The sequence below is a fragment of the Micromys minutus genome, assembly GCF_963924665.1.
Source record: "Micromys minutus genome assembly, chromosome: 27".
Taxonomy (NCBI): Eukaryota; Metazoa; Chordata; class Mammalia; order Rodentia; family Muridae; genus Micromys; species Micromys minutus.
Window position 1 is genome coordinate 15,000,046 of NC_137962.1, and position 15,445 is coordinate 15,015,490.

Sequence of the window (15,445 nt, forward strand, 5' to 3'; positions counted from 1 at the left end):
AAAGAGCACGATTCTTAAGATTTAATTTTAAACTGGTAAGGTAACCTGATCCCTGTGGCCTTCGCCTACCTACACCCTGAAGAGAAGGGAGTGAGATTTAGAAGCTATGGCCATCTGATACGTCTTGAGTTAAAAGTGCTTTGTGGGATGTGCTCAATTTGGCAAGGTGATAACTCAGACCTTGCAGGGCTTCGTTTGTTTGGAAGCAGCCAGCCTCAAGGAGACTGTTAATGTGATTGTATGAGTGAGAAGGGTGTGAATGCCTGATACTTTCCACCTTGTCGAACAACACACCTGCACACAGAAGCACACACACTCATATTGCACATGCGTACACACAGCCACCCAGTCCTTGGGAGAAGAAGAGAGGAGTTAGGTCGGAGACATCACTATGGGTAGGCAGTCAAAGGCTTCGGTTGAGCATCCTCTCAGCTCTGTCTCGGTGCCCATGTTCTCACACCTGTCCTAGGAAAGCCGCCCCAAAGAGAGGAGGCAGGGTGGGGAGAAATGTAAGGCATAACTCTGGTGGGGAGAAAGGAAGGAATCCATGCTTCATGCTTAGGTGCGAGCTTCAGAGAGGATGGGCCTCTATTTTCCCTTTGGACAGCTCTGCCTGCCTGGAAAGGCCGGAAAGAAATGAAACCAGGAAAGGAGGGAGGAAGAGAGAAAGGAATGGTGATGACCGTAAGCACAAAAAAAGAGAATAATAATAAATAAGGAGGAAAGAGGAGTTGGGAGGTAATGAAACTTACATCTGCATGACAAATGATTCTTCCGCGTACTTCCCTCCCCACACTTAGATGGACTTGCGACGGATGTGCAGCCTATGGTTGTTCCCGCAGGTATGCATTCCAGGAGGGATGGCACCGATTGGAGGCCGGAAGTAGGTGTTCCTCAGCACGCTGGGAGGGATCTCTTCAACCCTGCAGGAAACAGAGTGGACGGTAGCCCGGACACTTCTGTTACTGGCACCAGCAGCAACGGCAGCAGGAACAGGTTCAGTAACTACAACGTTTTCGACGACGTCGTCATCATCATCATCATCATCATCTTTGCCCCAGTTGGCACCGGGGAAGCAGAGATAGCACAGGGTTCTGCCGTATTTCCGGAGGAAGTACATGGGGTGGAGCCTCTTGCGGCTGCGGCTCTGAGACACACCACGGACAGCCGACCTCCTTGGATTTCCAGCAAGGATCTGCGCGACTTCTCCCTCCAGAAGCTCCTCATCGGTATTCATTGTCAGGAATCGCAGGACTACGAGGTTGAGGAAGGCACCGATGACGGTCAGGCCCACCAGGATATACATGAAGCTGAAGGCCACATAGAATGGCTTCCTCTGCAGGGCACCCTTGGCCTGCAGGGCCACAAAGTCGCCGAACCCTATGGTAGTCAGTGTAATGAAGCAGTAGTAGTAGGCATGGAAGAAGCTCCAATCTTCGCACTGGGAAAAGGCAGCCGCCCCCAGGCACAGAGTGCCCATGCAGGAAAAGAAGCCGACGGTCACCATGTTCTCCATAGAAACTTCAGTGTTACGCATGCCACAGCACTTCTTGATACGTTTCAGCAGGTAGCGCACGAAGGTGTTCATGCGCTCGCCCAGGCTCTGGAACATAACCAGCGTCAGGGGGATACCCAGCACGGCGTAGAACATACAGAAGGCCTTGCCAGCGTCGGTCCCAGGAGCAGCGTGTCCATATCCTGTGGGAAAGAGAAGAAGGGTGGGGACAATAGTTAGGAAAGGTTCTGTGGGGATCAAAAATAGATGTAGAAACAGCAGGCATCTCTAACAGACAGAAGATCGAAGCGTAGAAAGATAAAGAAGAACCATTTCAAGAGTCACAGGAGCGCTGGCGCGGGGGGGGGGGGGGGGGGAGTTTGGGGGCGGGTCCGGGGAAACGTCGCTACAAAGGGATTCAGCGTATAGATGAAGCACCTCGAATCTCAAAATGTAAAATCAAAAGGACTACAAAACCCAACACTTTTTGTTTTGTTTTTGTGCCGGGGTCTGATGTAGTTCAAGTTAACCTCAAACTCTATTATCGAAGCTGGCTCGGGACTCCTGATCGCCAACCTCCACTTCCGAGTGCTAGAATCGTAGACATATGCCCTCAAGACATCATTAGTATCAACATTATGCCGAGAGAAGAAATTTCCATACAGTGAAACTTTGTTTGATTAAAAAAAACAAAACAAACAAACAAAAAAAAAAAAAAACTCCTTAAGCTACTTATTAAGTGTGACTTGCAAACGGAGCTTGCCTTTACCCTGGGGTCACTTCCCTAAAAGATCTCATTATAGAGATACAAAATTCCCCAAATCTGAAAAGATCCCAAATCTCAAGCACACAAAGATGAGCTGAAGCATTTTGGATTAGGGGTGCTCATCAGCCTAAACTCCCACCTAAAAGGCAAAAAAAAGACACATTTGAGAAGAATCCCTCATGATAGTTTGATATCTGATAGACTGAGGCATGTTGGTGTTCTTAGAGTAACAGCATATTTACTACTAAGTACAGAAACCCAGGAGAGAAAATGGAATTTCCCTCCCACAGATCCACAGAAAGAGCAGATAATAAAAGAACAGATACTGTGGGCCAGCAGGAGACTGACTCCTCATATGCCATCTTTGCCTAAAACTGTATAATGACCCTAAGCAAATGGAATAACCACTCCAAGCCTACAAACAAGCCTAAGCCAGTACGTGACTTAGCAGGTAACGAATCTGACATCTTCAAAGCTGGAGCTGGAGCCTGGTATTTTTAATCCACCAGGAATGAGGCTAAAAGCAAGAGTTTAGATGCAGAGAAGCAGTGACAGAGCAGGAGGAACATCTGTCGTTCACTGGGTTCGGTGATATATTCCTGAGCCTAGGCAGTGTCTGTCTCTAAAGTAGAAACTTGGTCCGGTAATAGAATTTAACCTTGTATCAAAAACCACCTTAATAGAGAACGCACAGCCCTCAAAGACCTCAGAACCAACTCATTCTAGTCTGAGTTGTGAAATAAATACTGCCCGGAAAAAATAGGAAAAAAAAAAAAAAATACATCATGGAGAATGTTTGGGCTGGGAATTTGGAGGCTAGAACTCATCTTCAAATCCTGCTCCATCAAGGAAGGTGACATTTTTGTTTCCCAGGTAGCATGCTCATGGTCACATACCACCTTTACTATGTTATATCCCAGAGAGTCTCTGTCCACTGACATTTGGAACAATGATGTCTCTAGGTAGATTGTGGGGCAAATCTTCTGAGACTAGAGACCTAATAGAACCTGCCTAACTCAAGTCTCCCTCCCACTCTGGTTCCTATTCTACCCACATTCCTCTGCTGTAGTTTGTGATATCTCCAGAAGAGGTGGCCTCATTCTCTCTAGCCCCCAAACCTTCCACCCCATCCATCACTGAACTCTGTTGCCTCAGATGCCCTTCATCCACTACCAAGGAAGATAAATGGCCTGACGCAAAGTTGGATCCAGGCCAGAGAAGAAAGGCAGAAAAGTAGAGAAAAACCTCAATGTATATTTTGATACAATCACCCAGTGCTAAGAATGAAAAGAGAAAAGAATTGAAAAAAAAAAAAAAAAGACACAAATCCCTAGGGCCAGGAAGATATTAAGAGATAGTCTTGAAGGGAATATAAAAGGAAAATGAGGAAAAATAGTGACTTTAAATCAACCACATTTGGTAAAAGACAAAAGTGACAGATTCAGTAAACAGATTCAGTTTAATTCAGTAAATTTAAGTAGTATAAATTTAAAGAAAACCACACACCAATGAAGTTAAAAGAAAGCTAAAGAGAGACCTTCTAGAAAGGCAGACAGGAAAAAAAAAAATGGCACAACTGATTCTACAAAGCCAACACCTATTAGACTACTGACATCTAATCATAAGCAACAAAGGCCAAGAAGCAATTGGAGCCACGTCAGTACAGAGTCAGGGGGAAAACCATGAACCCAGTATCTCATGTCTAAAGGAAATAACCTGCATGTTCAGCTTTTCAAAAATGGAGGGTGCAGCACCATCAGATTGGCACAGCACACCTACTGGAGGAGGAGGAGGCTCTTCCCCAAAGAAGACACCAGATGAAGATTTAGGACTTCAGGAAAGAATGAATCACGTGGTGAGGAATATAAAATGCACAGATGTTATTTCTTCTCCCTCTGCACAAAGCTCACCTGCAGAGCAGACATCAAAGCCAGATGGAGTAGAGTCAGTCAGCACTAAACAGTTCTCCCTGGGATATATTTAATGCAAGAAATAAACACAGGATCATATGACTCAAATGCTGAGTACTGGGTCCCCTTATCTGTCATTCACATTCTTCAAGTTTAGTTCAAAGACTGCTCCCCCAAACTACAAACAGAAGCTGTTTTGCTGATTCATCTTTTTAAAAATGTTAACAAGCCCTCACTCTCTAGTATGGTGTGGCCTGGAACCCAGTATGTAGCCTCCCTTGAATTGACAGAAATCTTCCTGTCTCAGCCTCCCAAGTGCTTGGATAACAAGCACATGTTCCCACTCCAGGCTTTCAGAAGCCATCTTTGAGTTCACCCTACCATGCAGCCTTGCCCAGTAGTCAAGGTCAGTCCCTGCCACAGGCCAATTGACTGGAAGCAGATTGACCCCTTAGGGAGAACTTTCAGTATCCTCTGATCCCCAGACTCATCTTTATTCTTGCTATGTTTACTGTGACTGCCCAGGGTCTGAGGCCAGCTGAGGCGCACAATGCTGTCTCCTCCAACTGCCCAGAGAGAGTAAAGGTGGTGTTGGGGAATTTGCTACTCGAGAGGAATAAAGATTTAAAAAATGACAGAAGGGGGTTTTGATAGTAGGGATTAAAGCAGGCATAAATACCAATAAAGAATGATTCAGGGTAGCTTTTAGAAGAGACATGCTGAGGGTGGTAGCTAACCTTGTCCCCTTATGCTTCTGAGATGCTTCCTACTTCAGCCCGTAATGCAGCTAGCCTCCCATTTATCCTCTGACAGCTTCCTAAATTCTAAACCTTCCTTCCCTCTTCTGTAAAGAGGACACGAAGTGAGGTAATCTCCTGAAGTCATCTAGCATTTTATAGTGTACCTCCCTGCATTTAGTCCTTCCTCCGATAGGAGGTATCACGTTCCTGCCATTCCATGCTAAGCCACTGCTTATTCACAGCGCCCTCTGTGTTCTGAAGAGGGAAACCTGGTAGATTGTTTTATATAATGAAAAAGCGCACATCCTTCATATACTTCACTGATTCCCAGGAGGAACTAGGCTTCCTGGTCAACTTTGTTTAACTTTGTATCTTAAGAGAGCAAAGGAACCCCAAATATGTATTTTTTTTAACATGTAAGTGTGCCAAGCATGAATTTCTCATAGAAAGTGGGAAAAGGGAAAGGCTGAAATGCCTTCCATCTGTACAGGGGCCACAAAAGCTTGTATCATGGGTCAATGTTGTACTACTAAGCGGTCTGTCAGTGCCAAGACTGTGATGTGAGCCCAAGCTAGACATAAAGTTGCCTGGGGTGGGACACATTTCAGCCCCCATGTACCTCAGGCTTGGATCCACACCATCCTCATGCTTTTAAGAAAATCTGGAGCTCCCTATCTTCCTCCACACAGGCTTGGATTCACAGCCTCTCACCTTGTTTTGAAGAAAACCTGGCCCTCTCCTCCTTACAAGCTTGCTTTTAGAAGCTGCTGAGGAGATGCTGTCCACAAAGAGCCCACAGGGCGGCAGGATGGTAGAAGCCTTGGCCTGTGGTCGTCCTCAGCCTGCCACCAGAGGTGCAAGGGCGCCCTCTGGCGGGTAATCTGTCATTGCAGAACATAAATGCAAGCATAGGTCCCATACCTGCCCAGGTTCCCTCCTGACATGTGTCCAAGATTCACAAGGAAAAGTCACTAAAGTTTTTTACTGGCAAAACTTCTGTTACCTGACGTATTTTTCTCTTATAAAGTACCATCAATCAATGGAATTTTGGAATAGATATAAAATAAAACTAGTAATTATCAGTGTTTACTGATAGCACATGATACCACGAACTAAGCTAAACCCTTGTTTACACCCAATAACTTATGTCCTGGGAAAAAAGAGGGTGCCATTTTCAGGTCACCAGTATTCTCCACGTGAATATGGAGTGTCTGTGATCCTGGGCTTAGCATGATGACTTTCTAAGCTCCCATTTCAGGCTGATCCAGGCCTTGCTCCTACATTAGCCCTGTTGTCAGCCATATCCATAGTGCAAAAGAGGTATCTACATTGTCCTCTTGGTCAGGAAATAGAAATTTTACTGGCCTTCCTGTTACAGTCACACAAAACCTTGCCTTTCTGCCAAGCTTTCCTGCATTCTCCACCATCCAAAAATCGCGACAAGAAAATGTGGAGAGACAAATCAAATACGCACAAGGGGGAAAAGGAATAAAAATCTGGTTTATGTTTGAAAAGTCTGTGGCAGAACAAGGAAATCAGTAATACTTGGAAGCCATCAGACCTTGGGTTGGGATGGGTCAGCAGGAAGACGTACATTCCCTTCCTCAACTAATAGTGTTAGGCTCAGATAGTTTCAGATCACTCTAGCAAGACCTGTGGGTGATCAGAGGTAAGCAAAGCTCTGACCTTGAAACAGGGAAAGCCTAATATATTTGAGGGAGCACTTCCACATTTCACAATATCTCTGTTGGCCTCTCCAACAATCCATTCTACAACCTGGCCTGTATTATTTGCACTGACCTCTGTCTTGATGCTGTGTCCCACTTTACAGAGCCTTGAGAGTACTGGATTTCCAAACCCCTAAGTGAAGACTTAAGTTGACAGCCTTACTATAAATGCTGGGTTTATGGTGTAGTGTCTCTTTGTAAGCTGCGGTAAGACAAGAAGTTGAATAGATTCCCAGGAAGGTGGCAAAAAGGTACCCAAAGATAAGCATCTACCTATTTAAGCTTCCTGGTTGAAGCTTCACAGAAAGAAAACCATGCTCAAGTGAAACATTGTCCTTGATATCCTTCCCAAAAAAGCAAGGATGACAGTTGCTGGGGTGGACACTTGTGCATCTGTCACAGCTAATTCCCATCAACCAGCATCATGAGACACCACGAGCAAAGGGTACAAGCAGGCATTGCCAGGGGATACATGATCACCATAATTGCTGCATGATAGCAGTTGGAGATGGGCAACCCTAGTCCTAATGAACTTTCTTCATGTCTCAGCTTCATAACCTGGGCAAGTCATCTAACCATGTAGAGATGGAGACATTGAAACCCAAGCAAGAAAAGAGGTGAAAATATCTCCACCCACCCAATACTGATCATCTCCTAGACTTCCAATTATTTTAGTGTCCTTTCTGTGTCATAAACTTTCCCACTTTGAAAGTTACTGGCTATAGAACTAAAAATTCACATAATAGAAAGAAACTAGAAAAAGAGGGATAAAAACTTAGGAGTCTAGTCCCCATCTTTCTGGGAACATTTTCTTTTAGTTTCCCAAATTCTATTCCTAAATATGTTTTCCATGGCTGAGAGAAAACTGCACACAAGTAATTATGAGAAAATGCCAACATTAGTCTACTGCCAATAGCATTCTTCATAAGCAGCATTTAAAATTCATCAGTTCCGAGTACAGGTGCCACAATTTCTTCACCTAAGTAGACTAATGGTGGAATGTGTTGGGCTCTAATTTGCTTCTGTAGCTAACAGCCATATGTGTTTTAGCCAAAAGCACAGTGGGCCTGGCCTCGAAGGTTTTATTCAAAAAGCAAAGAAGAGAAACCAAGTAAGTACCAGTAAATGAGCTGGACTAGGTCCTAACACCAGTGACCTAACCCAAAGTTGTAAGGACATCATTTCTACTTCCTAGAGGAAGAAGTACTTGGGAAAGTCGATAATTTGCCCTGCTCAAATAAATTATAATCAGTGAAACTAAGATGGCTCCGTGGGTTCTTGTCTCAGGGTGTTAGATGCATGGATAAGTAGATGAAAACAAAACTATTCAAATCCATAGGTGTGCAAAACATTCCCTGGGAGGAAAAAACTGAAAGGAATGGTGAACATGCCTTGGAGATTCACAATGTTCCACACTCAATGGAGATTTGGAGGAGGAGTAAAAATGGCAGAAAGAAGAATATCTAAAGAAATAATAAACAAAGCTTTTCAAACTTTAATGAAAATATTAATCTGAACATCTGAGAAGCTTAACAAATGCCAAGAAGGATGAATGCCTAGATGCATCACATTTAAACTACTTTACATGCTAGAAGACAATGACACCAGGTTAAAATGAACAAGAGAAAAGTAACTCATTGTTAGGACTCCTCAATAAGGCCCATGAATGACTTTTATTCCAAAGCAGAGTCCAGAAGACAATGGGATAACTTGATTGAGAGGCTGAAAGAAAGTGTTGACCAAGAATTTTGCATTCATTTAAACTATTCTTCAAATTCAAGTAAAATTAGGGTGTTCTCAAACAGTGAAATGACATGGTCAAGGAGCTGAATTAAAATAGATGTCAATCAAAAATTTTATATCCAACTAAACTATCCTTCTTTTAAAAAAACAGACATTAAGACATTTCTACATTTTAAAAAAAAAAAGTATTTTTGCTAGAAAACTTTCATTGCAATGAATATTTTAAAAGTCTTATGAATGAAAGAACCATAGAAAGTAGTACAAATTCATAAAAAGAATGAAAGGGTGACAGTAAAGGCAACTACATGTGTAAATATACAAAAGTATCAGATGTTTTATTCACAACCTTTCTCCTTCTGTGTAAAAGGCAACCACTTAACTTATAAAGCAGTGTTGAAGGCAGAGACTTAATTATAAAGCACTGATAGATAGGTACATAAATATTTCATTTGTACAACAATAATGAAAAAAGAAATGGATCTATGTTAGGAAATATTAAACTTCTGTAAACCACCGAGGTTTTAAGATACTATCATCTTTAACTAGCTGGTTTTTAAGAGGCCCATTGTTATTTCCAGAGAAGTTACTAAGGAGCTAATTCTAAACACAAAAGAAGCAACAGGAGAATGGAAATGACACACTTTCCAGTCTAGTTATCACAAAAGAAACCAGTAATGGAGAAATAAAAGAACAAAGGAACACAGAACACAAGCAGCATAATGGAAGATTTAACACCTTCCAGATCAGTAAGTACATTAAGTGTAAATTAACTACACACTCCAATCAGCAGTTGAAGGTTGGCAGATAGACAAAAACAAAACAAAAGCTATAACCCAAGTGCCATGACCCAATGCTGCAGTCTATAAAAGATATACCTAAGATTAAAAAAGCATGAGCAAATTTAAATAAAAAGATAGACACTAGGCATGCCCTGCAAACTAACCCCCCAAAACACAGGCATGTCTATAATGGCACTAGATAAGGAACTGGGTCCAAAATGAATACTATAACCCAAGACTGAATAAAAATATTATTGAATCTTTGAAGTGCTCCAAGAGTTGGTGTTTCATAAAGTGCCACAATCATAAATGTGTGTATCCCAAACAGAATGTTCTGATACAATGTCTACCTAAACCTTGTTCCAATCTTAGCCAGCAACCACACCATTGAGATTGCCCTTCCCATTGTCCTTTGAGGAAATCTGCAAGTCTATAATTTTTTTTATTCCCTCTTCAAGGTCCTGAATGGAACATGAATCTAGCAAGTACTTCCCATGCTAGACAGAAGCCACAAAGAAGTCAACTGTGGACCTTTGGCCACTGTGTCCATGACAAGCAAAATGCCTAGTGACTAAAAAACCTGATTTCTCTCCCCTTATTCTCCAGGGCCCAGAATGGGTGCTATATTTAGTACATGGTGGAATGAGGCCATCACAGATCAGTTGCCCTGAAGTGAAACCTAGATCCTCTTCATTCTTTAGGGCAGCCATGGGATTCCTTTGGTTTAAGTTACCAGAAAGCCTGGTTCCATTTTTTTCTCTTTTGGGGTCATGGTTGGCCAAGCCAATACAATAACTTTTCCAGTCTCATTCCACTATCCTTATATCTTTTCTGCACTCCAGTCTTGGGGTTCCCATTGCACTTCTTCCCCCTCTGGAGCAGGTTACTAGGGAATATGAAGGTTGGCACTATGGCAGATAAGAAAAATCCAAACTCAAAATTGCCATGAAACCCAGCCACACCAGTTGTAGGAGCATAACCAAAAGAAGCAGACAGCAGGAATCCTGGTGATAAGTATACAAACCTAAACAAAGACACATTCCTGCCTAGAGCTAGAAACCTCCAACCTCTTCAAAACCAGAAACATACAAACAAAATGTGGCATACTTCGATAGAATAGCATCGTGATGTAAAACAGAGAGAGGAGCTGATGCTCACTACATATGTGAGTCCCCCCCCTCAAAAAAATACCCTGTTAGTAAAGAGGTCAGACTTAAAAGACCAAGTACCACAGAATACTATTTATAAAACTGAGCCCCACAGAGACAGAAGATGAATTCCCAGTTGTAGGGATAGAAAAAGAGACAACAGAATGTGGTGACTGATAATGAGGCATTGCTTTAAGTGTTGAAATGCATAGAATTAGACAAAGGTGATTGTTGCTCAATGTTGAAAGTTGAATACCACTGAATTCAACTGAATGTTTCCCAATAGTTCTATTTTGTTTTTGTTTTTCCCTCAATTCAACAGGGACAGGATAATTAAACATTTGATGGAATGTTAACACAGTTGGGAACAAGAAAGACTATCCCTGAAGAAGTCCCATATTGTGCCAAGCCACTTGTTGGTTCAGGACTTGACACATAGACTTACTTGACCCGATCTCTGAAATCCATTGTTTCTGTCTCCAAACCCAAGCTCGCTCCTCAGCCTCCTGTCATACCACCAAGATTTTGTTCTCTGTCGAATACAGATACCCTAAAAATGATGGGATTGTCACCAAATAAGCCTAGTATGAATCAAACATAGTGAAAGTCAAAAGTGTAATGACTATCTATACCTACTCAGAACATCACACCACAGTGTCTTTGGTCTCCCTTTGTTGTTATGTACACTGGCATCTGTATCTTATACTCCTTAGATTATAAACAGAATACAACCCACAGATCACTACCTCAGAGATCAGAATTCCTCCTTGTGCTCACATGGCAAGTGGGAGCTGTAGAATCTTCCACTATCTAGACTATAGACAGATTACCACCCCAAAGAACAGTAGTCTAGAGACCAGAATTTCTCTGTGTTCACATGGTAAGTGGGAGCTATATCATCTTCCACTCTTTAGATTATAGACAGGATACCAACCCACAAAGCAATAGTCTAGAGATCAGAATTCCTCCTTGTGCTCACATAGCAAGTGGGAGCTGTAGAATCTTCCACTATCTAGACTATAGACAGATTACCACCCCAAAGAACAGTAGTCTAGAGATCAGAATTTCTCCCTGTGTTCACATGGTAAGTGGGAGCTATAGCATCTTCCACTCTTTAGATTATAGACAGGATACCACCCCACAGATCAATAGTCTAGAGATCAGAATTTCTCCTTATGCTCACATGGCAAGTGGGAGCTGTAGAATCTTCCACTATCTAGACTATAGACAGATTACCACCCCAAAGAGCATTATCCTGAGAAAAGACAGAAATGTGGGATTTAAATTGTTTTTTGCCAAACATATATTGCTATTTATTTATGATAAAGTTGAACCATCATAAGTTGGGACTGTCTATATGGCTAAGAAAGAATACATATGTGTAAAAACAAACTCTCCTGCTCTGTCCTTGATAATTTTTTATGCCTAACCTTGAAACCCCATTCCTGCATCATAGAAAGAGACTCTACTAATGCTATCTGCCCTAATGTTCTTCAAGGGAACCTCATGCTGAGGGCTGGGGATGGGGTTGAGGATAACTAAATGCCAATTTGTCTATCTTTCAAATGGAAAAATATGGACTTATTGCTCTTTGAAGGTTATAAATAAATAAATCAATACATAAATACATAAATAAATACATAAATAAATAAAAATAAAAGCACTGATACTGCCAAATGTTACTACTAGTGCCCAGGTGATCCTGTCTGTATATGGTACTGAGGCTTGTCCAGACCCAGCTGTCCAAACCTCAGTGGTCACCTGAGGTTCTCTAAGTCTGATGCTACCAAGATTACAGAGCCTGGTCTGGGCTCTTACACTAGTTTCCTGTTAGCATCTGAACTTGATATGTCAAGATCTGAGGATGAAGTCAGTTGCCCACACGCATGTATGCCCTGTGAACATGGATTACTGCTGTATCTCATGAATGTAGGCTCTCCATCTGTTATCTCCATAAAAGCACTCCTCGGCTACTCACAGGTATACATGTAATGCTATGCAGAAGCAGTGGTCTGCTCCTCTATCACCAAGCCCAACACATACCAACTATTAGTGTATTAGTGAGTCACAACTATAAGTCCTGTCGTTTCCAAAGGGGCAGAGGTCATTGTCTTAAAATGTATTGTATCTTAAGTTTACAACTTGGAATGGTAAATACAATGAACATATTTTGTATTTATTTTTATCATAACAAAGTAAGGAGAAAACAGAAAATATTTTATGTCCTTCTGCTGTATCTTCTTTAAGTCTAAAAAAATTGAGGTTGCCTCTCCAATCCCAGGCCCTAGACTAGTCTTAATTTGCCCACTAAAGGCAAACTCTTACTTATTCAACACTCAACATTCAAATCAGAATACTTATGAGGACATATCTTCAAAACCTATAAACCACTCTACAAATACAAAACAGCATCATTAGCTCAAGTAAAATTCATCTTCTACAGCACACAGAGACCTATGCTGAGTACACACTCCCTTGTGCTAGCCAGCCTCACTCTCAGGTAACAGACTCCTGAAATTTTCTGTTCCGTGTTGTGTGAGGACTCATCTAGTGCCCAAGCTCTAGAACCTCAGAACACAAAAAGACGGACTAAAATCCCAAGTATTACCCATGGGTAGTGGGGGCTCAGAATTGGTAAGACAATGGTGTAGAGGCCACATGACAAGCTAAACAGAAAGCTAAGATGTGCCTATCCCAGTGTCCCCCAACCTGTGAGAGGTGAGGATGCTGTCACTGAAGAAAATGAAACCACCTAGTTGGAGCTAGTTAAGACTGACTCAAATTTCAACAGGGGAGCTGAGAGTATTTCTATTATTTACATGAAAGGTGTAAGCCATCAAACCCTTGGTGCCCAAGGTCCATAGCACTGAGCTCCCATCTCTGCAGCTGTCAGGGAACAGAACTTCTAGAAAAGAAGCCAGCCTCAGATTACATCCAAATCATTCCAGAAGTCTGAGTCATTGCCTGTGTTCAATAGACAGACACATTCAATGGACAGATAGACAGACATTTTCCTATCCCTTGGCATGACATTGTCTAGCTCCCTGTATCTCTTCCTCCTTTTTTCCAATTGTCTTGTTCCTTACCCCTGAATTTCTAAATGGTCCCTATAAGACCATAGGGTCCTTTCCCACTCAGGCCATGCCCCAAAGCTCTTCCCTTAGCTACAGTTACAGCAGAGAACAGAAAGACTTCTAAGTGGTCCTCAAGCTGAAAATGGATCTTCTCCTTGAGTCTATTGTTCAGGTGTCTATTTGATCCCTGTCATCTCTTGTCACAGCACCCTACTCAAATATTTACAAGCTTCTAGGAATGTTATGAGATTAACACAGTTGACTGTAGATGCCAAATTCATTGTCAGTGATGGACTCTAGTACAGAAATTAGATTATCGGTGTATCTTGTGTACTATCGACTTTGGGACTCAGTACAACAAGAAGCACAGCTTACAGAATTGGGTGCAAAAGGGAAGATAGATAAGGGGTGAAAGAATGGCTGCTTGGAAGTTGATTGATGGTCCAGTAGATGGGGAAATGGTGAATGGGTGATACATCAAAGGTTAATTGATAATGGATGGATGATGTTTGGAATATGAATGGTACAATGGATAGAGGGGATTGATGGATAGGTCAAAGTTTGATGGAAAATGGGGAGTGGATAGATAGATGAATGGATACATGGATGGATGGATAATAGATGAACAGGTAAATGTATAGAATATAAATGTGAGAGAATTAATGGGTGGAGTGATTGACAGTTATGAGATGTATGGATGAAAGGTAGATGAAAAGTGGACAATAGATGGATAGACAATGAGTGAAAAGATGAATGAGTGGATGAACAAATAATGAAAAGATGGATAGATGTATGTTATATGGATGGAGGATGGATGTATAGATGCATGGTACCAAGCTAGAAAATGGGTAGATGAATAAGGAATGGACAAATGAATAGATGGGTAGTGGATAATGAAGAGGTAAGTGGATTTGTACATGGGATGTGGATGGAAAATAGATAGGCAGATGGGTAGATAGAGAGATGGTTAGCTAAATAGTTTAAATGGGCAAATGAATGAAAAGGATAAAATGAGTAAGCAAGTAAGTAGGTGGGACAAAGGTTTGCTGGGAATCGCCCCAGAGGCACATGAAGTCAGGTGGAAGATATGGAAATAAACCTACCATGTCAGAATCAGAATTTATTTCCCTCTTCTCTTTTCCTCTCTCAGATATTGCTGGTGAGTAAGCTGACAGTGATAAGGGGTGCAGGTTTGACTCACGTGGCCTCTGGCTGTCATGCAGTAAACCAGTCCATCTCCTTCCCCACTCAATCCCTGGCATGAAGCTGACTAGTTGTCCAGGACAGAAGTGCAGGGCTCTACCACCTCTGGTGGTCACAAGGAGCAAACAAAACAAAGCACTCCTTCCCTGACTTGCTCCCAAAATAGCCTCTCACCACCCAGACACAGGCTGGCTGGCTCTCCCCCACTCTAACCTGACTCTGCAGATTTCCCAAGCCTTGAGCAGGCTGGGGGACAAATGAGGTATAAGGTTCTGCCACTCCCAGCATGTCCTGGTGAAAGAATACCAGGGATGTCATGGCCTTGAGAGAGACAGAAGGAGTCAAGAGATACCAAACCCTATGTTGTTGATTTTATGATCAAAAATCCTATGACAATATCCCACATTCTCATGTACATAAATTTAAAGAGAAATTTCTGAAGAAAAGGTTATATAGGCTAGAATGTAGGCAAATGCAGTCAACCCCAACAGTTCACTTGCAGCTAGAGAACCATCCTCACATCCCAAGGCTCTGCTAGTGAGAACAGCCACCCAGGGTCACCAATGAGAATTTCCCTAAGGAGAGGACAGAATTCAGAGAACAAATTCTGCCTACAGCAAGTGAAAGATAAATCAATGACACAAAACCTTGGAAAGGTCTCTGGAGCCCTTTGAGCCTTGGTATGCTCACCTATGGGATGAAAACAGGAGGGGGAAAGGCAGGCAAATAAAGTTGGAATCAGAGCTTGGCTTTGGCCTCGGTCCCCCAGGCTACTCTGTGTCATACTTCTCAAGAGGATGGCCAAGGAGGTTGGGTGTAGTTGAATTAGCCTCAGCTAGTGCCTAGGAGTGAGCTGAGCA

At 42.3% G+C, this 15,445-nt stretch overlaps 1 protein-coding gene across 1 annotated transcript in view; it reads right to left on the minus strand.

The window, feature by feature from the left end:
* Positions 1-796: 796 nt before the first annotated feature.
* KCNK9 (potassium two pore domain channel subfamily K member 9) overlaps positions 797-15,445 on the minus strand; it is a gene marked incomplete at its 3' end in the record, with an annotated part of 32,035 nt that continues 17,386 nt past the window's right edge. Inside the window, exon 2 of the mRNA XM_080938899.1 lies at positions 797-1,698. Coding sequence (XP_080795025.1) covers positions 797-1,698 — 902 coding nt within the window. The remainder of the gene's footprint in view (positions 1,699-15,445) is intronic.